Consider the following 22277-nt stretch of genomic DNA (forward strand, 5'->3'; position numbering starts at 1 on the left):
TAAACAAATGACACTGTCTTGAAAGAAGCACCAGCCGAGAGGACAAGGGGCTGATTCGTCTAGTGAAGAATGGCACAATGGATTTTCAGGTTTTTTATTACTGTCTTGAAGTCATAAGAAGACATTTGATCTTTTTACTCTAGACAGGATATCAAAGAAAGATAATTATACATCACTCGTGAAATTGTAGGCTTGCTTACAAGGTTCACTTGAATATTAAAAACAGATTCAGCTAAACGCAACTTGCGAAATCTAATGAAATTTTCTCTTTATGTGATGTGTAGCATGCATTATTTCATTCTCATTATAATGCCTCACTTCTTACTGCTTAAACCCTATAGGAGTGAAAAATTAACAAAGAACAAGAAAGTCTAGAACAGGCAATGTATATTGCCTCTGTATTTTAGACATGTTAGATCCACAGATCAAGGCTAGCACCCCATGCATTCAAGACTTCATAAAATACAGGCTTTCTTACTCTTACCCTTGTAACACAGATCCCTTATCAGCCTAGATTTCTTTTAAATGTATTTCCTTGCTGTCACTGTTAATTAGTTTCAATATAACTGCTCTATTTTTTGATTTGCAATTATTATATATATATCTGATGAGGAATATTTGATATATTCAAATAATTGAAATTTATTTGAAATTATTTTCAGACTTTTCTAATAGTTGGTAATCTTTCCAATTTTCTAACCTTATTTATGGCTAGTACTTTAGATCCAGCTGATCCTGGTTCTATGTTGTTTTCCTCCTTGGACAGCTTTCCAGGCTCCTTAATATTCACTCGAGTGCTTTTGTAAGAGGTAATCATATTGTATCCTAGTTTCTGCTGTGTGATGATAAACACACCAGCCTTTAGCTGTTGTTTGATGAAACAGGCTTTACTACTGTAATTATTCTTTCAGACACAACTGATTTCCTCTCTCCAAATACCAGCAAACAGAACTACCAGCTATATTTCATCTACCATTCCACTGCAACTTTGTCAAATGAGAACTGACAAGTTTGTATCCCCACTAAATGTCTTTCACCAGTAAGATGCATCTTTCACACCTACATCATGCCTGATGGCTCATAATGATGCTGTGATCAGCAAATACACAATCTTTTCCTCCTCCTGTCACAGTCAGCTAAATCACCAGTTTCTAAAGCAAATCTGTAAATGTAGTATAGAAGCAGTAAGTCACACTAAAAGCCACTTACACCAGCCTTTGGTCTGTTTAATTCCCCTGTGCCTCCCAGCTCTGAATCTATCACTAAAATAGTCAGTTCCACAGGCATTATTTCTGCTCTCCCCTCCTGCCCTCATAAAGCATTCAAGCTAGCTTCTTCATGACTAGAACTGTTCAGGAGCTTTCCAGTGAAAGAGAGTTTTTTCCTGAAATATACAGAATCATCAAAATGAATATGCTATCATGTAAAACATTGCCTTTTCTCCATATTAATATGACCAAAAGTCACACTGAAAAATAGGCAAAATTTACTGGAACCTGTCTCTCACTCTGCCAGCTAAATTTGTGAGAGTGGGAATTCAGATCATACAAAGTTACACCAAAGGTGTATCTTCCATTGAAAGGTGTCCAGCTCTCATGGAAAATAAAGTCTTTAAGAAGTGAGATAGCACAGAACAACTATCAAACACATAATCACACCATTAGGGATAAACAGAATTCCTACCATTTGTTATTTCCAATTCATTATTTTAAGGTCATCATTATATCTGACATTGTGTTTTTACAAAAATATCTCTTTTTGTCTAAATTTTCTAGATCTAAGTAGTTTTGTCTGCTGCCTTTGATGCTACTTACTTTTCTGTATTGTAAGGCATGCAACATGTTATGAGCCAAATACAGTGGTGAAAATTGTTTTTTCTAAGTAACGTGTCAGCAGGTTCATTGCACCATCCGTACGCTTTCACAGAGTCTCCTTTGCTAACAAAAAACAAACTTCAAGAAAAAATTTACTGAAATTAAATGTAAGTTATTCTTTTCACAGATTTATTGCTTCAACAGCACACTGAAAATGGACTCCACTCTACACTCTCTTTTTGGCAGCAGTTACCCAGAAGTATAGTTTAATTATAGTTTGCTTTAGTCAAATTAGTTGTGTCAAAACATTGGAAAAGGCTCAATACTTTAAAACCCAGAACTCATCCCAAACCTTTCTAAGTCTTGCACTGACAAGGCACCCCATAATTTAAACATAAGTAAAAAACTGCAAAATCACTAATACACCATAGCTCAAATTTCAAAATATTAAATGTTAAAAGGAGGTAAATAAGACACTGGTGTTGAGCGAAACCCTATAGTTCTTAAGATGACTCCTTCTGGAACAATCACTACCCTACACAGAGTGTCCAAGGAACTAGATGTGTGCATGCTGATCTTCATCTCCACAGAGACAAGTCTAATCTTTTCTGGTATGAGGCAACTGAAGTACTTCTAATTCATTGAAAACTACTACCATAAGGCAATTCTGAATGCTGTGTTCAAATACTTCAAACAGAAATGTTATAAATAACTTCTAAAGTTAAATGTAACATTCCTGTTGTATAGTCTGTTTTTCTAAAAAATAGATGTCAACTAAACCAACTATGCAGAACTGCAGATAACTTACACCCAATGTGTCACATGAAGATCATTCCATTACCTAATGATTTATGATAGATACTAGTAACCCTCAAATAATTTAAATCATCAGATAATTTAAAAGTGTGCGTGTGTTTGAAGAGGCATGACAGGACAAAGAACATTATCTATGAGCCAAGAAGAGCCCCATCATCTTTACTGAAGTCACAGAACAATGGAAATGTGGGTCTCAGAAAGACCAATCGTTCATGTGGCTTCATGTTAGTGCCACCCCACATACACATATAAAATATTTGTATAAATATATATTTATGAATAGTTATCAGCAGTAACCTTATGAAATTCAGCAAGGATGACTGCCAAGTCCAGCCTGGATGGATGGATGGATGGATGGATGGATGGATGGATGGATGGATGGATGGATGGATGGAAAGCAGATCTAAAATGGACCTGCTGGTCCTTTGTGGGCAACAGGTGGACCACGGAATACAATCAAGGAATGATTGTAAATAAAGAGAAAAAGCATAATGAACATTTACATAATCCTACTGAAGTGTAAGATACATTCAGAAAGAAAGTTTACTCAAATATCTTTTTCCAAGGTATTAGAAAACTCAATAGTGCTGCAATCCTGCAAGAATAATGGAATATTTCTGTGTATACAATTTCTAAAAGAAAAATCACAGCTCATTCAGTACTTCCTCAATTTAGAATGAATGATCCCTGCAACTCTGTTCTGCTGGATATTTTTTTTTTTCTGGTAATAACAGCTGATCTATGCTGCTGCCTACATCAATATCGTCACCTCTCACAGAGGGGACATGTACTTGGTTGTGATTTACTGAGTTGATACTGTCCTGATCTCTAAATTCTATGCCAACTCTATTATTGACTTTTTCTTTGTTTTTTTTTAAAGTTTTGCATTCTAATCTTGTTTTGTCGCCGAGCTGCAATATAAATTTGGCCAAGATACTTAAGCTCATGTATTCTTAACTAGCATTCAGTTTCGGGAGTGTGTATTTATATGCTGAATACTAATAACCTGAGATATTCAAAACTAGTAGCTATATTTTAAAATGTTGACATAAACCACAATTTAAAGCCTAGTTTTTATTTGCAACATCTACAAAACAAGCAATTGCATGCAAACATACATACATGAAAAATGTCTGACAGAAGCATGCTTTAAATGCCTCCTTTTTTTCCCGTTACCAGCTAAAATTACTATGTAAATAAATGTATTTTCTTACTAAATTGCAGTTACCCAGGTTCTGAATACACATTCTCCAAAACTACACATCTGTTAATCTACCAAGTGTTTAGGTTCTACATCATTTAAAGAAAATGGGGAAAAGGCAACAGCCACTATGAGATATAGGCATGATTTGGTGAGTCTGCAGTACATAAAATTCAATTTTCTTTGACATACACTGTTTTATGTTCACTCAAGAAAAGTATTCCATAAATATATCTTAGAAATCACAAATTCAAAATTATTAACAACTAAAGATTTATACTTGGAAACTACAAACTAAGAAATGTAGACTTGCCACAGGCATTTTGTTTCTTTTCCTTATGCAGCACTCTGGAAGTTTAAGAGCTCTTAGAAGAGGTGATTTTATAAAATTTTTTAAATCAAATTAGCATTTCTGATCCAAGTACTGCAAGCCATTGTTGAAATGGAAAGTCAAATTTTACATTATATATGTGACAGCCATATGACTTAAAACATATTTTTAAGACACACTGGGTTGAAGACACACTGAAAAAACTCAGTTTTCAAACTAACTTAAATTATAGAATAGTACTGTATGCATTTGCTCCAAATGACTATTCAAGGATTGACTAATACCACTAAGAATAGAGACAGCTATTGGCAAGCCAGACTTCCATCAGATGTGCAGCTATTAAATGTGCAGAATGTCTGTAATTGCTCACAAGGCACACTCTGCAGTCCTTAAGAAAACAAATACGGTATTTTCAACCTTAGGTGCCTAAAACAACACAGATTTTATGGCAACCATGACTATGTCACAAAAATAACCATCACCTATTTTGCCAACCCACCATGCAATAAATTATTGGTCTCTGATCATTTCTTCCTTCACTCAGTAGTTCCTACTCTTCCTCTTAGAAGGTTGAACTGATTAGTAAAACTAGTTATGTTCTGGAATTATCCTTATATTTCAAGTAGTTTTGTTTCTATTACAGAAGAAACAGAGGCTCTGTGGAAGGGCTAAAAAGCCTTAAAGGTTGTCCATTTATTCCAGCTACATAAGTGGAACTAATAAAATCGGTATCTGTTGCTCAGAAACCTTACCTAACATCAAGTACTTACTATTTTTTAGAATCACGACGCTGAAGACCATCCTATGACACTTTCAAAACCATTGTGTTTAAGCCAGCTACCATAAAGCCCTCATACTACATTAAGAAGGTAACCACATTATAGTTAAGATCAGAAGAGACTTTCTCAATTTTAGAATGTGAAAAGGGAAGACAATTGATGAACTCTCAATCTGCTTTGGTCTATATAAGCTCAATAAAGCAAGATATGGTATTCTACCCTCTCTGTCTAAACCCTAAGGAGATTCAGATCTGATTTTATATCAGTTCAGGTCAGTGGTGGTGCTGTGATAATAAAGTTATGTTGTATAACTAAGGTTCTGATTTTTTGGTGTACAGAAAAATATACTGCCTATATACTGATGTTACAAAATTGATTTATTTAAAAAATAATAATTAATAAATGGAGCTCCGGCTAGTACCGAGAAGTAAACTAGAAAGTAACATCTGTGCCAAAGTGATGAACTGGCCACCTAGCTTATTCCTCTTCACTTGTATGAAAGATACTATTAATCAGAAATAAATCTAATTAAAATGGAATTTATTATTCTAGTAAGAAAACGCACAAACTTTCTGTACATGCAACTCTATAAATGGTCAACTACAATCAAGAACCTTTACTTTTAAAAGAAGTTGTTTAGTGGTCTCCCAGTATTTTGGCCTTCAGGTTTTGTATTTTGATCCGTCCTTATGTGGGCTACAGAACTGGTTTATTTGTCTGTAGGCCTATGTTTCAAGAAGCTGGAAGGCACAGCAACAGTACAGCAACTCACAAGAGCCATGCTTGCAGTTTGGTTCACCAAAACCACAATGATCAGAGCTGACTGTGATTCAAGCACACAGTCCAAATGAACTAAAGGAAGTAACTACCATTACAAAAAGAATTAATCAACATTAAACAACTACCAAGGCTGCTAAACCAAAGGAAAAAATTCAAAGATAGCAAACACTTGAGTCCCACAGACAAAGATCTTCATTTTGCTTGGTTAATCATACATTAAACAGAGATTGTATGTGGCTGCATGACCTAAACTCCATTTTTGGTGCATGCACCAACTGGCTAATGAATAAAAATGTTTCGTGTCTGTTGCCTGTTATGAAACGTTCTGGAAACCCTTTATTTTACTTTGCTTCATAAAGTATGCTGAAGCAGTATCTTCAACCAACCACAGATGACTAATACAGACCAATAAAATAAAGCACAATCAAACTGAAAACCAAGATACAATTATACTTGAACAAGCATGATAAAACCCTTTATTTGAACAATTCAAAGCTGAACTGGCAGAAAAATCCATTTTTAAAGCAGCCACATAACCTGTAAATTACGTCTACCATGTGATAACTGAGTGATGCACAATGTTAACAATCACTTGGTTTTGCTCAATTACATGCTTTATTAGATGGAACACCACCACTGATTTACTACTAAAAAACCCAAAACAATTCACAACCTCAACCATATCCCCTTTCCAAAATAAATACAACAGCTCCTCTAAAGTAAGACAGGGTTTAAAAAACTTTCTTCCATAAAACTTAAGCTAAAAATACTAGACAATGAACTGTTTTAGTGACATTCTAGATCACTTAGTATTCAACAAAGTTCCTGTAATTATTAATACTGCATAAGAAAGCCCCTTTGCTAAAAATGCCTAGTCCTAGAAAGAGAAACATCTATGGAAACAGATCACCTAAGGAAAAAATCCTTGCAATTAAAGATTCAGGGCTTGTAAACATGTGTTTCTTTAGATCATTTTGATGTAAGATGAGTAACCTCAACACTTCTTGTGGTAAGACTAAAAACCACTCTTGGAATATGAATGAATCTGCTGTACCTTTAGCTAATGAAACTGTATTAACCTCACTTCTTCACTGCAAGCCTGGATTTAATCCCATCAGAATCTGAAATTCTACTTTATGCATCAAAAATGCAATAGTACACAAAGGATGAGCACAAGGCCTTCTACACTGAGCACCATGCAGGAAATTTAAATGGAAATAATCAGACACTATCTATGTAACCTACATTAGACAAAACACCTAGGCTATACCAAAAAGACCAATACAAACGATCCAAGTTTAAATTGATTCATCCACGTAAAACACTCAGATAAGTGCATACGAATGAGCTACCATTGCTCAGACTCGTGCTCTCATAGTAGCCACAGAGAGATGCGGCACAGCTCCAAAACCCGCCCATGATTGTCCATAGAAAAATCTAATCTCTGCTGATCCACATAGAAATACCTATCCACAACTCCATTATTTTGGTTTTCTTCAGAGAGAGAGGCTGAACTGCATTTAAAGACCATTTAATTCAAGGCAACACTCCATGAAATTCAGTTTTGTAAAAATCTGCACCTTGCCAGAACTACTAACTGTGGAAAACATAATTCAGGAAAGGAAAATAAATTATATTTATGGACACAGAACTATAATTCAAAAAATTGAATTAGTCCACTTATAAAATAAATTTATAATTAAGTTTTTTATATCTCTATGTAGAATTACATCAATCCAGAAATGGTGGCTTCAAGAGAAATAAATAAATAGAAATAAAAGTAGAGAGTTTGATTTTATGTGTGTAAGAATACAAATGGTGAGCAGAATGGTGATTTGGTAGCACTATCTTGAGCCAAGTAGCATCAGTCCGACTTGTCACTTTTAAGCAAATTTGTCCACATGAAACAAGCAAAATGAAATAAGAAAGGAAGGAATTATTTTCTGCCATTTCCAATGCAAATGATTTAGTATTAGAAGAAAACAACAACAATAACAAACTAAAGGGACATAAATCTTTTTTATTGTGCTTCCTTAGATAGGTTACTACAGGAGAAACAGGTGATCAAACAAAAAAAAAAAAAGGAAACATAGTACAACTGACTGCATCCATTTTATTCTATAAACTCTCTTCTAGTTTCAACTCCCTCACTCCCCTCTTATCATAGAATCGTTGAATCATATGAATGATTTGGGTTGGAAAGGACCTTAAGATCACCTAGTTCCAACCCCCCCCCGCCATGGGCAGGGACACCTCACACTAAACCATGTCACCCAAGGCTCTGTCTAACCTGGCTTTAAACACTGCAATTTACCAGCTCTTTAGGCAACCTGTTCCAGTATCTCACTACACTCACAGTAAAAAACTTCCTCCTTACATATAACCTGAACTTCCCCTATTTTAGTTTAAGCCCATTACCCTCTGTCCTATTGCTAGAGTCCCTGATAAAGAGTCTCCGGCATTCTCTAGCCTCCTTCAGATACTGGAAGGCTGCTATGAGGTCTCCATTCAGCCTTTTCTTCTCCAGGCTGAACAGCACCAACTTGCTCATCGTCTTCATATGTTACTTAATGACCATTTATGTTCCAGAGAGACAAAAGAGATCAGGGATCTGCTATCCAGGCATAAAATCACCTAAGCCACTTCCATTCCGTAACTTGCACCAAGCTTGTAAATTCAGACGAATTTAAAAATTGCCTAAATTAGAAGAGTTTAATCCAAAGTTTACAACAGAAACATGGATCCAGACAGTTTTACTCTTACGAGAGTATTTTTAGAAAGCAAATTAAGCAAGACCACAATTAAGTCCCAAGAATATGGTTACAAACCTGGCTACACGTTCACTGCACGTACCAGCAATAAAAAATCACCCTTCACCCACTCCTATATCCCAGCATAAAAGGCATTCAGCTTTTTTTATCCGTTGTTCTGTCTTGGTTTTGCCTTTTTTTTTTCTGTCTCCCATATCCAGAAGGAACATGAAACACTTCACACCAGAAGCCTTGAAGCAGACTTACGCCTGAGTTTTCAAAGTTATAATCCAGTTGCCAGGCTCATCAATGCTCCCACTGACAAAAAGAGTGCCAAGAATTTTAAGCACATCTGAATCATACTTTAACATTTTGTATAAAAGATAGTATTACTACAGTGGCTGTAGCCATTAATTGGGCACTTCTGACAGCCAGCATTCCCCTTAAGCCCAGAAGGACATAACAGGATATTTACTCTGTACTGAATCATAAAAAGTTTTCCCCATTAACTGAATCATGTGCAGAAATATCTGTTTTTCTTTAACATACTGCTATCTAAATAAGCTTGACCTGATCTGACCCAGTTAAACTTCTGACATCTAATAAGAACTTAAGGTAGCACAGCTAAGATCATAAAACAAGCATATACAATTGCTGGAGGATAATCACACAGGAACTAAAGCACAAGTAAGTTTTGGGCAAATTGCTACATTTTTGGATGCAAAACTCCTTCACAAAGTAATTCTGACTGAAGTACCAGCAGACCCAAGAAAAACACACACAGCACAGGTTTCCAAAGATTTTTACTTCTATTCACTTATGTGCAGATGCATGTTTATTAGCAACTGTTATGATACCAATTTATCATTCTAAATATATTGCTCCACAACTAACACTAGAAATTTTATTCATTCATTTCCTTTACTTATTTATGCCATTATTAAAAGCAATAGAAATAAACAAGAAGACCATATTGTTCAGGCAATGACAGGTTAACAATGAAGGGTTAACTGAACTGCTAATGTAAAACAGATGTACAACTGATTTTGAATCTAATATAGATATTTTGGTCTATGGTTTTATAAAAGTTTGACCAACTACCATGTGGATATGCAATATAACATGCACATGCATATGTTCAGCATATTTCACACTATTTCCATTACATCGCTGCTTCTGCTTAACAAGGAGCAACCAATCAACCCTCATGTCATGTCCCTAAAGTCAATAGCAAAGAGACTGAGTAAATGAAGGAAAGGCAAATGCTCTACAGAATTTCTCCAAACATCTCATTCTGCTAAAAATCCAAATGGCTTTGACTCATCTCTTTACATCCTGGTAGATCTCTTTATCACGTAGCAAAGAGAGGTGTGCATCATTTGCATGCTAACTCTATGAGACCATCTATTTTCAGAGACTCCTCCTTGAATATCCTCACCTACCATCAACCCCCCAATGACTCTCACACCTGATGCCTTGTTTTTCCCTATTTCCCAGATTCCCTGCTCTTATGGTATTACATCTTGGAAATCATGGATCTTATTTTTTTCCCTATCACAATCTGCATTAACTACCAAAATGAACCCCCATTCTTTAACGTTCAATAAATAGTTTGAAAAATAAAGACAAATAACAGTGCTTTTAAATAAAATCACAAGGGTTGCAACACACGGAGTATGTTTCTTTTAAAAATTCTGGTTCATCTGCTACAGAAGAAACTATCAGCACATATAATGATATAAGAATGGTGAGGGATACAAGACTTGGAAAAATGCTAATTTCACTATTTCACTAGCCACAACAAATATAGCTGGGAGAGTCCCTGTGCTCTGTCCTTTCTTTTTAAAACAGTTACATTCAAATCAGGGGTCAAAACTTCACTAATTTAATTAATGCAAAAACTGTACTCAATGAACTTACCTGTTTTTTCTGGGTGAAAAAGTGAGATTTACTATTTCATTTCTGTATCTTGCAAAATAACTTTTTGCAATTTTATACTTAATAATTTTATACTTAATAATTACAAGGGGTAGCAATCTAAAGTGATTCACAAGAGTCTCAGTTTTCTAAAATAAAGCTACTCTGCGACAGCATATTTCTCAACTCTAATTATGGCTTGGAAATACATTGCAAAGGAAGTATTTGTACTGAAACTAAGCACTTTAGGAGAACAGCAGGCTATTATAAGCAAGACTGGAAACACAAATCAAACCTGTCTCAGGATGGAGTGATTACATGATTACAGGATAGCTCTTAGAAGAAGAAAGGAATCATTACCACATGGTCTGAGGCATGTTGGCCCAACATCTCACATACCATGCCACAGTGTTTAATATTAAAGGAAGCAGAGATCATTATAGCTCAGAAGTAGTCTCGGGCTAAATCTAAATTGATTTTCTAAACATTTCAGCTTTACGTTAACGCTATTGTTCCTATGTTTAAAACACTTTTCCTTCTTATTAATTAGCAAGAGTTCTCAGATACACAAAACAAAAATCCAACCAATGTTGTTTCATCCAGAAAGGCAAAGATGAATAGCAACACACTGCAGCATCAGGGCTCAAGAAGGAAAATATAAATACAGAGGTTTCGGTCCTTTATCTTCCTTGGTTTATGATTCTTGGTGACACTAATCAAACATTTAAAAGAACACCATCTCCATATTCCTTTTCTTTATGAAAAAAACAAAAACAAAAACCAAGGCAAAAAAAAAACACACACACACACAAAAAACCACAAAAAACAAACCGCCATATTCAGTAGTCTGTTTGTAATTAACTTGCTGCTCAGGGAGGATAAAGCAATGTTTGTTAGTAGTGCTTTGCTTGCACATACATGCTGTTTATTCCAGCTGGCCATAGTCACTTTCTTGATGTTAATGATGAGATTTTAGTACTACAGAGAGATTAACAAAAAAGCAGGTAAGACTATGTTGGAGGCAGATGTGTAGTGCCTAAGCACATAGAAGTAAACAACTTGTTTTGTTCTGTTGCAGACTAGACTCCCTAGAAGCCTGGTTGCCCTCCTCTTTCCCACTTTCCACTGGCACGTAAATCCAGAAGGAATAACATTTCCACCCATGTCCTACCTACCCCAGCTATTTTATACTGCCCGTTTAAAGATGGCTAAAACACAAGTAAGACATAAGGTCAACAAAGCAAATCTTAGTGAACCTGAGAGCTCTCAGTAAGGGATACTCGCAGAGTACACTCATTCACAGACTTCATCCTACTCCTCTCACAAAGTTTCATTCATTTAACAAATTCACAATGCAACAGTAGGCAGACTCTGCACTAAGAAATAGAGTTTAGCATTCTAAACAGGTAACTCAAAAAGCCTCCGAAAAAAGTACCTGTGATTTCCCAAATCCTTCTGTCTTGTGTTAGCCCTATTTTTTAAAGAGACAGGATCGAAACATATATTTTACTGCTTGAATTTTTCCTCTCTTTCATTTGAGAATTCCAGGAAGTTGGGTGTATAGAAGGAGGGTGCTTTACGTCTTTAAGTATCATCCTATGTAATTTCATAATCCTCCTTCTGTAATTTCAAACTTTAACCTGTATGTATCAAATGGACCATAAATACTGCTTGCAATCTTTCCCTTCCCCCCCCTTTATGAAAAATTGTTAGCAAGTTCTGTATTCTAATGCTTACCCTCAGCACAAAAGAAGCTGTAATTGTCTCCAATTTCTTATGGAAAAGCATCTGGTTTGGAAGTTACTCAATACCAATGTGTAACTGCAGCATCTCGGAAGTAGGGAGGCAGAGACATTATATCTAGTTGACAATTGGCTTGGTATTTAACCCATTTCAGGTTTGCATGTTGGTACTCTATGGTCCAGGATGTGTCACGTGGTAGTTGTACTCCAGCTCAACAGAAGCAAGAACCCTATTAAGTCTCACAGCCTTACACCAGGAGCTCACAACCTGTAATAGCACAGCTTCCCAGAGCAATTTGTGAAGCCCATGAGCTGCTCCTGACCACTTGCTCGAAGAACCCCACAAAAGCTGGGATGTTTTACATTGTATGTGCATTGCAAAGCAAATATCAGGTTCATTATTTGCACCCAATGCATTCCCAGTCACTGCAACCCTATGCCAGAAAAGGAGTTGCAGCAGGTTAAATACTGCAGTGCCACCAAAAGAAACTCTACAACCAAAATGTAAACCAAAACTTAATTCAATACAGCTCTCCAACACTGTCCAAGCTGCCAAAAAATTCATGTACGTTCTCCATGTCAGACACTACTCTCATTGCAAGAATCATTAGGTAGTGTAACTACATACCTTGGGAGTTTTCCCACATAAAAATCTTGAAAAACTGTGGTTAAAATCCTTTTCTAGGAGGAAAGATGTCAGTCCTATCCTCAAAAGTGACTGTGTGCAGAATTTCAGGACTACAGAAAGTTGGGGCTTTTTTTTATTTCATTACTATTGCTCTTTTACAATTTCATTCTGCTTGTTCTGAGACAACATGTAAGTCAGACTGTCCTTGATATATAGGTACAAAATAAGAAACTCCAGTTTTGTAAGAGCCCTGTTATGTGTCCGAATTTGAGGGTCCCGTGAATTTACAATACCCTAAAAAAACAAAAATCTACAATACTTTGAATCCATCATCTGTAATTTCCTTACTATCAGCCAATTGCACTAATCTTCAAAACACAGTTTGTGTCAGAAATAAAAAAAAAATAAAAATCATACATTTCCTGTAAAGTTGCTTCAAGGGCTTTTTTCAAATCTTACTGAAGTATCATAGGAGCATTCCATTAGCCAAAGAAGACACACAGTTTTTTTCCTAAAACCTCCTGATGGTTGTACAAAAAGTAGGAGGTTACCATCAGAACTATTTCTTAAAATGCCCCATGATACTTGGCACATCTCTGCATGACAGAAATCACTGACATCCATTCTTCTGTTAATGCTGGCTACAGGAATTTGGATGGTGCTCTTTAGATATATGTATAACAGCTGGAGTAAATCTGTGACTGCTTGTCTATAAAGTATTGATCAGATTTTTAAATACCTGCTTCTTAATGAGGCCTACCAAAATCACCATATATTTCTCTAGAGAGAGCTCTTCCCTATATTGGGTTGGAGAAGAGTCAGGACCCAAATCACTGGGAAAATGCACATTAATTTTAATTGCAAAAACTATTGACACTGACTCTAAGGACTTACAGAACTATAAGTATGCTATTGACCATTTCACATTCTTAAGATCCAGTGAAAATACAGAACCAGTCAGATGCATTTCAAAGCTTCTCTCCAGTAAATTACCCCAGCTGTCAATGTTGTTTGTTTACCTAGATCTCCACACATGTTCTGTTAGACAGCCTACTAAGTGCTTCAAGAAACAGCATAGCTGTATGAAGCTGCATTCTCCTGTCCATCCTCTGTGTATACATTTGCTCTTGTTTGAACTTCCTAACAGTTTAAACATAACCCATTGGTTTAGGTATAAGAAGACATTCAAATCCTTTCTCTACCTAGTCATTCTTTATGTATTGCTGACCAATTTAGTTAAAAAGAAACACTGGGAAAAGCCTTGCCTGTCACCACACAGCCATAGATCACTACCTAAGCAATTCAGTGCTGAGAAAAAGCAACACTGAAGGCCTCTTTTTCTGAAATTAAAGGAATAGGGTATAAAGCACACATTTGCCTTTGTTAGAGCTCTCTTTGGGGAAACACAGTGAGACTACTTCAACTTCCATGCTTGTAGCAGACCAGATCATTGATAAAGAACCAGATTTCTTCATTCTAAGTCCACAGTAAGTTTCTCCTAGAGCATGCTCTGAAAGAACTACCAGTTGTAAGTTAAATATATTACCAGTTACAAAGAAAACTGTTCAACAACATTTAACTTTTTTTTTTCCTTACTTCAAATATTATGGCAAAAGATAAGCAAGCAGCAAGTATTTCATAACTAATGCTCCTGCTCTGCAATTCTTCATTTTCAGAATAACAGTCTCACTGGCATCAGCACGACTGCTTACATCCTGGCATTTTGATAATTATGAACAAGCAGCAGGCAGTAAGCATACAGACAGAGAATACTTGGAAACCTCTCATTAATCTTCCCGCAAAAGCAGCGCAGAATCCCAGTGAGCTGCAAAAGGATGTAAGAGTCCACAAGTGTTTTACCAGGGATTTGGATAGGGCCATCATCACTGATGATGTGAGCTTTGAGATTATGCCAAGGTCATGGTGAAGGAGCTTCTAGACAGGCCATGCATATCCCCAATCTTTAGTTTGGGTAGAAAATACCCATTGAGTTACGTTTCCTTCATTTGTCAAGATAGGTTGCCAAACAAAGCCAATCCTGACAGTCAGAATTTGGTTAGTACTTATCTGGGACTACAGCTCTCATTTTACACTTGATTAATACTGTATCTTCATAACATGGTATGTTATGAACCCCATTATTATCACCCCTCCATACTGGCTTTTAATGAACAGCTCAAGAAAAAACACCCTACTGAAGCTCTCAAGAACTGTGAAATAAGAAATATGGGGAAGCTTTAATATTGTGCTGGTTGAGCCAGCTGCAACCAGTGAACTATTCAAAAAGCATCTAAATCCCATTTTAAGGGGATAAAGTGCCTAACATCTGTAATAATATTCTTCTGTCTTTCTGCCTATAGAAGGAGCAGTTCTACACAGACATTTTTGCAATTTCCTGAACATCACTGGCCTTGAGAAGTCGGGACACCAGCATCCTAACGTGGATGGCAAAACAATTTCATGTTAGGCCATTTTTTCATTTTATGAAAGATTAAAGATCTTTTCACAAAACTAGCCCTGTGGTATCAGCAACATATCTGTACTGCCATGTATGCCCTTCCCTGCACATGACAGCCAAACCTTTTCTACTGGCCTTTACACTTCCTCCTCTGTGGCAAAATCACTATTGCCTATCAGACTACAGTTACTTTCCTTGGTGAATAAAGAGATTCACTAAAAGATTACTATTTAAGGAGTGGAACGGTGGAAGCTTTGTTTTTAACTGAGATGCTGTTTCACACTCAAAAGAAAAATTGCTGAGTGGAACCTAAACTGCACAGTAAGGGACTTACAACTCATTTGTTTAGCTTTACGAAGTGTTTGCAACCTAGTAATCCTAACCCAAATCAGCAAGGCTTTGAAATGACAGTATACCAAAGACATTCATACCGTATTTTTGTCCAAAATCTCTTTAACATTAAAAAATACATTGTAATTGATGTAACTACAATTAAATACTTGTAAGTTCAAGTTTCAATGTATTTTTACATCTTAAAAGAAAAAATGTAGGGTTTTTTTGAAATGTTGCTTGGCTGTTTTTACAGAACAAGGCCTAGAGGAAAAACAGGGTGGAATATGCAACGTATGTATGATGTTTTTTCAAGACTTGGAAATAGAGAAACTTACATATGTAATGGAGCCCAAGCAATGACTGAATAAAGAATGACAAACAACTTAAGATTTGTTATGACAACTCTGACATAATAGCACTGTGCAATTTTTTTTTACTATGTGACTTACGCAGTAAGGCTCTCAGGAAAAACAGCTACTTAACTATTTCACTGCAAACAAGACTATGCAGTTGAGAATCATGACACCACCAGTCAACATCAAAAACAGTTCCCAGTTTTATTTGAGATAGATAAAATAGTTTATATTTCAACTATAGATCATGTTCCCCTTTTCTGAATGGGGCACATGATCTGGGCCCATGCATGCTTAGACAGCTAGCAGGCTCTGAGGAAGCTGGTGCCCTCAGCAAAAGTCTGACTGAAGCATAGATTACAAATGGGGGTACTAGGAAACTGGGGCCTGTTTAAACAGTGAATTTTAATTTAAAATCAAGTTAAAGGAATTACCGATATGCAATGACGTGTATAATTTTTGAGCAGACATTTCTGATAATGATCTCTTCCAATTCCTTTGCAAAGATATCCTCTAACCTAATTTTACCCATACAAAATGTAGAAAGAAGTAAAATTCTAACAAGAACAAGTGCAGGAGTCAAAAGCTTTTTTGAACATAAAAATCCTTCACTTGATTGCCTTCAAACCACCTTCAGCTGACTTTTCTCCACAATTAATTCTGCCACCATGCTTTGGAAAATCTGACAAAATGTCAATTATTAGATGCCAACCACTTGGAGTTGTGTGAAACTTGGCGGTTTCGCTTTGCAGGAGTGCAGGCAAATATTTTATTTGGTGTCAATCCACATATGTTCCCTCTCCACCACTTTCAGTTTGGGTTTTGACTCTTGAGTAAGTCCAAACAGGCAAATGAACAGCCGGTCAAAATTTCCACACTCTACCTGGTTTCACTTCATGACCACGCAAATAAATCCAGGCATGCACATCTTCATGAATCAACAATGGAACAAGTTAGATGTCAAATTCGGAAAGAAATACAAGGAAATATCCATCATGTGATTGTGCTGATTTACACTCATCTAGCCACCCAAAAAACCCAAGGGTCATGACGATGGTAACTATCCCTAGTGCCACTACCATACCCTTTATATTCTATATTCTGTTAAGTGCTGCAGGCATGCACATTTATGATGCTATATAAAGGCCCAAAGTGAGAATAATAGTAGTAATAATTGGTTTTATTTTAAATCTTGCCAGCTTTCTACATCATCCCAGCTGCTTTCTACTCTTTCTATCCACTTCCAATGCCCTGGCATTGCAGCTCACTCTATCACCATCGCTGTTGTCAGTGTCCCCAGTTCAGGTCTTTATCTTGTAAAAATCATCACTGACCTAACAGAAATTATAACAGGCGAAATATGTTTTAAGTAGGGGAGGTATGCCATGAAAGTAACAACCAGTCAAAAGGTCTGTTTTAACATTTCTGCTGGGAACATACTCACTGTGTACTTCTATGGAGGAACTGAAAGAAGGGTATGGAGTCCCAAATCCAAGTAACTACTCCTACTACATGTGGGAAGTTGTGAGATGGAAGAAAAAGGCCAAAAGGATCAGAGGAATGAAAGAAGTGGAGTAAAGATGAGAAAGCAATCCTAAAATATTAGTTGAAGAAGGAACAAACAGTGTGAAACCTGAGATGTAAAAGATAAGGAAGATAACACAGATGAGAAAGATAACTTTAAAATACAGGGTGGGAATGAAGAAAACCACAGATTACAGATGGACTGAAAGAGAGATGATGATCCAGGGAAAAGGAAGGAGAGGGAGCATGGAGGTAACCAACCACATTCACAGACTGAAGACCAAGATAAAATCAGAGACAGAGATTAGAAAAGTTGAAGAAAGAATGGCATAGGAATAAAAAGGAGATCCAAAAAAGGAAGGTGTGGGACTGAGAGACAAAAACACGCCTAGAAATGGGACAAAGCACATAAAGTTCACTGGACCAAGGCAGAAGTAGGATCTGAGAAAAACTGCAAGTGAGGTAATAAAAGTATGAATGACAAAATGGTTAAAATAAGGGTAAATACCGAGGTAGGACCCAAGAGGATATGAAAGAAGGAAGACCTCAGGAGAGGCAAGGGAGTGAAAAGCAGCAGATGAAGTGGACACTCAGATAGACCTTGGTGCTACCCCGTATGCAAGGTTATCTTACCAATCCACCACAGGTACTGAAGGAAGCAAAGGAGCCTGGGTAGCGGAGGACAGCACCACTGTAGTAACAAGCTCTCTCAGGTGGCAACTGTGCAGCACCGGATGGGCTTTTGCCCTCACTGCCAAGCCGCTCCTCCACAGCAAAGCCAGAGGCCAGGAAGCGGCTGTCCCTCTTGAGCAGCAGGTAGAGCTCCCGAGCAAAAGCCGGGATCCTCAGCAGCACCTCATCTCCGTCCTCTGCTGGAGTGGATGGTGGCGGGGATGGCGGTGGTGGCAACTGAGAGGCAGCACCAGACCCCTGGGGCACAGGGGACCAGTGGTAAAACTCCTGAGACTCATACTCATCTTCAGTGTCCTCTTCCTCTGCTGCCTCCCCCACAGCCTGTGCCTGCCCGTCCACCGAGGAGGAGAGTGAACGCACCTCCCGGGAGCTGCCGGCCACCGGGCTAGGCGTGACAGGGATGCTGAGGGCGCTGCTGCGGTTCCCACAGGGGTTGGCACTGCAGCCCCCACCACCACCGCTGCCACCCGCCGGCTCCTGCTGGCCCCTGCTCCACAGCGCGGGGAAGACAATCTCCCACTCCTCAGTTTCTTCTGAAGCATGGAGACCTGTGGGAAGGCAAGAAGATGCGTTAATGAGTGGTGCGCCCAGCAGCACCCAGAGCCTGCCAGAAATCTACCCTGTATCTCCCATGTCACTCGCCTCCTGGCTCCCAGCCCACCAAGCATCCCATCAAGCCCATAGTGGACTCCACTTGCTCCTGTCATCCTGTCCTTACACATGGTAGATGGGCCAGCCACTGGAAGTCCCTGTGCCTGGGCAAGGGTCTGGGACACACCATGATCCTGCTAAACTGTGAGAGAGCTGTAGTTCAAGCTGGGCAGAAGTTGTAACAGTAGCTGCAGGCATTCTCCATGGCCACCAGCTCCATGCGATTAGATTTGCACAAACCTTTCCTCATTCAGACGAAGTGGCAACTTTTTCATGCAGCTAAAATAAGTTGTTAATTTAGCAGGAAAAACCTTAATAAAATTTTGAAAATGTCAACCATGCTCTCAGCAAGTTTTGCAAGAGCCACAATGATTTCAAAAGTGCTGCCTAACACACACACACCCATGGCCACACGTTCGCGAGTGCATGTACAAGTGTCAGCTGTGCATGCTGCATGATTATCACTATAATCAAACTAAATTCAAATCACTAACTTGTAATGACAGCATATCACACAAACCACATTACAATTTACGTAGAATCCCAGCATATCAGTATTACGTTTCTAAACACAAACAGCTTCCACCAGCCTGAGACGACAGTTTCATTTACACGTTCAATCCACTCACGCTAGGAACAGCCCTTGCAGAGGTGTCAGGTCTGCGTATGAAGATCAGGGCATTGCAACGCGCCCTCAGCTCATGATCTGATCGCCCATCGGCTGCAGGGGCCGGGCGCAGCTGTTAAGGCAGGTACTGGCCACTGGCCGCCAGCGGGGCACGGAGGTCGCCCCGTCCCGCGAAAGGCGCGCACTCACCTGCAGCAAGCCCGCTGGACAGCACGCACAGCTGATAAAAAAAGCAGCAGACGCGGCTCAGGCGCATCCTCCCGCCCGCCCCCATCAGCTCCGAGCCCGCGAGACACGGGCAGGCGGGACAGGGGCGGCTGTGGAGAGCCGAGCCGAGCCGGGCGGGGAGCGCCGCAGGGCACAGCCACCTGGGCGCCCGCCGAGAAACTACAGGCGACCGCGAAGCGCGCTTCCCGGCGGGGCGGGCGGGCGGGAAGCACCGGCTGCGCTGGATGTGCAGCGCACGGCGGGGCCGAGTGCGTCTGAGTGCCGATGTGTGCGGGCTCGTACGGGCGCAAACAGGCAGGAGCCCGGCGGCGGGCGGGCAGCTGCGCCCCGGCGGCGGCGGCGGCGGCGACCGCGCTGCCCCCGCCCGCCACTCGCCCCCACGGGGCGGGACGCGCCGGGCCCTGGCCCGGCCGGCCCCGCCCCACCCCACCCGGACGGGCACCCGGCGCGGCCCACCTCCTCTGCCTCCGACCCGGTCGCCCCGCCGCGTTAAGTGCCGGGTGGCTCCACGGGCCGCTGATGTGGGCAGCGCCACGCGGCCAGCTTGCGTGCTTCACACCGCGGTGGGCCTCCTGGCAGCAGGCAAGGCTCCGCGCCCTCTGCAAAGCCTGCGCCTCAGAGTCAAGGAGCAGCAGAGGCTGCCCGTGTCTGCCTGGTTTTGTGTAATCTGATTCTAAACTTCTCTTGCCCCCGTTACGCTGCTCTGCATGGAAAACCATTACTTTCCACCCTGACCCCTGTCAGCAGAGGAACAAGTAAATGAGGAGTCGACCAGAAGCTTTAAATGTATGTCTAACGCCAGCATAAACTGCAGAAGCAACAGGTAAACCCCGCCCTTCACAAGCCTAATTTATCATTTCTGCTGCTTTACCTGCTGTTGGTGGTGTCAAAGGTGACCATGATGCCTTAGGGTAAAGCAGAGCAACGCGTGGTGGAGAGGAAAGCCATCTGTGCCGTTAGGAGTAAGCTACAACGCTGCAGGAATGCCTTCCAAAAGTTAGTTGTATAAAATGAAAAGCAAAATAAACAAACAAACAAACAAAAATCACGTTAGGACTCTAAATAAAAAGCACGTTTAGACTCCACAAAAGCCAAAGGCAGCTGGAGTTTGCTGTCTGTTGCATTCAATAGCTGCTTGAAACCTATGCTACATGGGTACATATTTTCAGCTGCCTCCAAACAGTATTTTTGATTACTTGTTTGGTTTTATAGGGAAAAAAAAAATGTCATGCAATGGGCTTTTTTTTTTTTGCTTTTTTGGCATCTGACCAAACTTGCACTAAGCAAAATAAGAGGGGCTCAGTAAAACCAAGATGACAGACTTACATCTACCAATGTAGGAAGGGGGGGATACAGGGTTAACCAATGTACAGGGGGGTTGTACAGGGGGGTTGTACGGGGGGGGGGGGGGGTGGGTGTTAAGGAATTCGCTTGCTTAAACAAAAGTATTGTCTGTACCTATCATGCCTACTAAGCGGAACAAAGGCACTATCCATTGATAAGGAAAAGCAGACACCTGGTTCTATTGACAAGGAAAAGCAGACTGATTCTACTGATAAACAGCTATTGATAAGGAAAAGCAGACACCTGAAGCGGGAGATGCAGATGGCTTATGGCTGGTACACTGACCAAACCCTAAGGCCGTACGTGAAGACTGAAAGGTGGAAAGTTCAAGAAGAGGAAGACTCATTTACTTCATCTTGAGACCCCTGCCCATGACCAGAGGGGGCACTGCGCAGGCACAAAGGACCTTCTAACTCATTATAATACGAAGCGGGGATAGGACATGAATATGTATAGGTGTATTTGCAACCTTATGAATATATATAACTTCAGAGAATAAATGTAGAGGGAAACAACACTGAGGTACGCATGACTTTGAGGAATTATCCCTGTGCGTCTCAGCGCTGAATAAAAAGCATACCTACTTTACAACTTTAATGAGTTGTGGAGTCTATCCGTGTATCAGGGGTTTCAGAGCCTGCAAACTAATATTTTCCCAATAATTAGATTACCTTAAAAATGCATTTAAAGTGAAGTTTTGTTTCGCAAGTAAATAACACATGCTACTTTACAGTGGAATTAGTTAATAGGCCCAATACTGCAGCCTTTCCACAGCCAAAACTGTTCTTACAGCTGATTAGAAAATGCTGTAAAATGTGGTTTATAAGCTCCTGTGCCAATACTGAATACAAATTCCAACTGTATTTTTTTTTTAAACCAAATCAGAATATAGAGACAAGTCACAAAAATACACCGAGAAAATCTTTACTTACAGTGCATGTAGTTGCATCCCAAAAGATATAAATGAACAGCCAGTGGGAACAGCCCTGCAGGGCTGTGAAGGGGAAAAGGCATGGCATGCGTGTTTGCTTATTTTAAAACTGAATTGCTGTAACTGTTTTCAGTCTGCTGAAGTTGAGTTAGTCCCTTTCCACCCAATTCTGCTTCTCCCCACATGTATATTCTTACTATAAAGACAAAAGAGCTGCTCTTGTTGGTAAGGTGAGCAGAATTTGGCCTTTTCAACACAAGCTGTGGGAGGTAAAGAGACTCTAAGAAGCCAATCGAGAAAGACTTTAATATGTTTGACTTTATCACCAGCCAGAAAAGGAGGAACATTTCAAGTAAGTCTCCATGTACAAATACAA

General features: G+C 39.4%; 1 protein-coding gene across 2 annotated transcripts in view; it reads right to left on the reverse strand.

Annotated features, from left to right (window-relative positions):
* ADAMTS19 (ADAM metallopeptidase with thrombospondin type 1 motif 19) overlaps window positions 1–19799 on the reverse strand; it is a 149924-nt gene extending 130125 nt beyond the window's left edge. For both annotated transcript variants that reach the window (XM_061475659.1, XM_061475658.1), the window contains exons 1-2: window positions 19588–19799; window positions 18060–18667 (exon numbers count right to left, since the gene is read on the reverse strand). In XM_061475659.1, coding sequence (XP_061331643.1) covers window positions 18060–18667; window positions 19588–19672 — 693 coding nt within the window. In that variant the 5' untranslated portion in view covers window positions 19673–19799. The remainder of the gene's footprint in view (window positions 1–18059; window positions 18668–19587) is intronic.
* Window positions 19800–22277: the final 2478 nt, after the last annotated feature.

The sequence above is a fragment of the Pezoporus flaviventris genome, unplaced genomic scaffold, assembly GCF_033815535.1.
Source record: "Pezoporus flaviventris isolate CSIRO_AGI_PZ_B2104156 unplaced genomic scaffold, CSIRO_AGI_Pfla_v1 ptg000086l, whole genome shotgun sequence".
In the NCBI taxonomy this organism is placed as follows: Eukaryota; Metazoa; Chordata; class Aves; order Psittaciformes; family Psittacidae; genus Pezoporus; species Pezoporus flaviventris.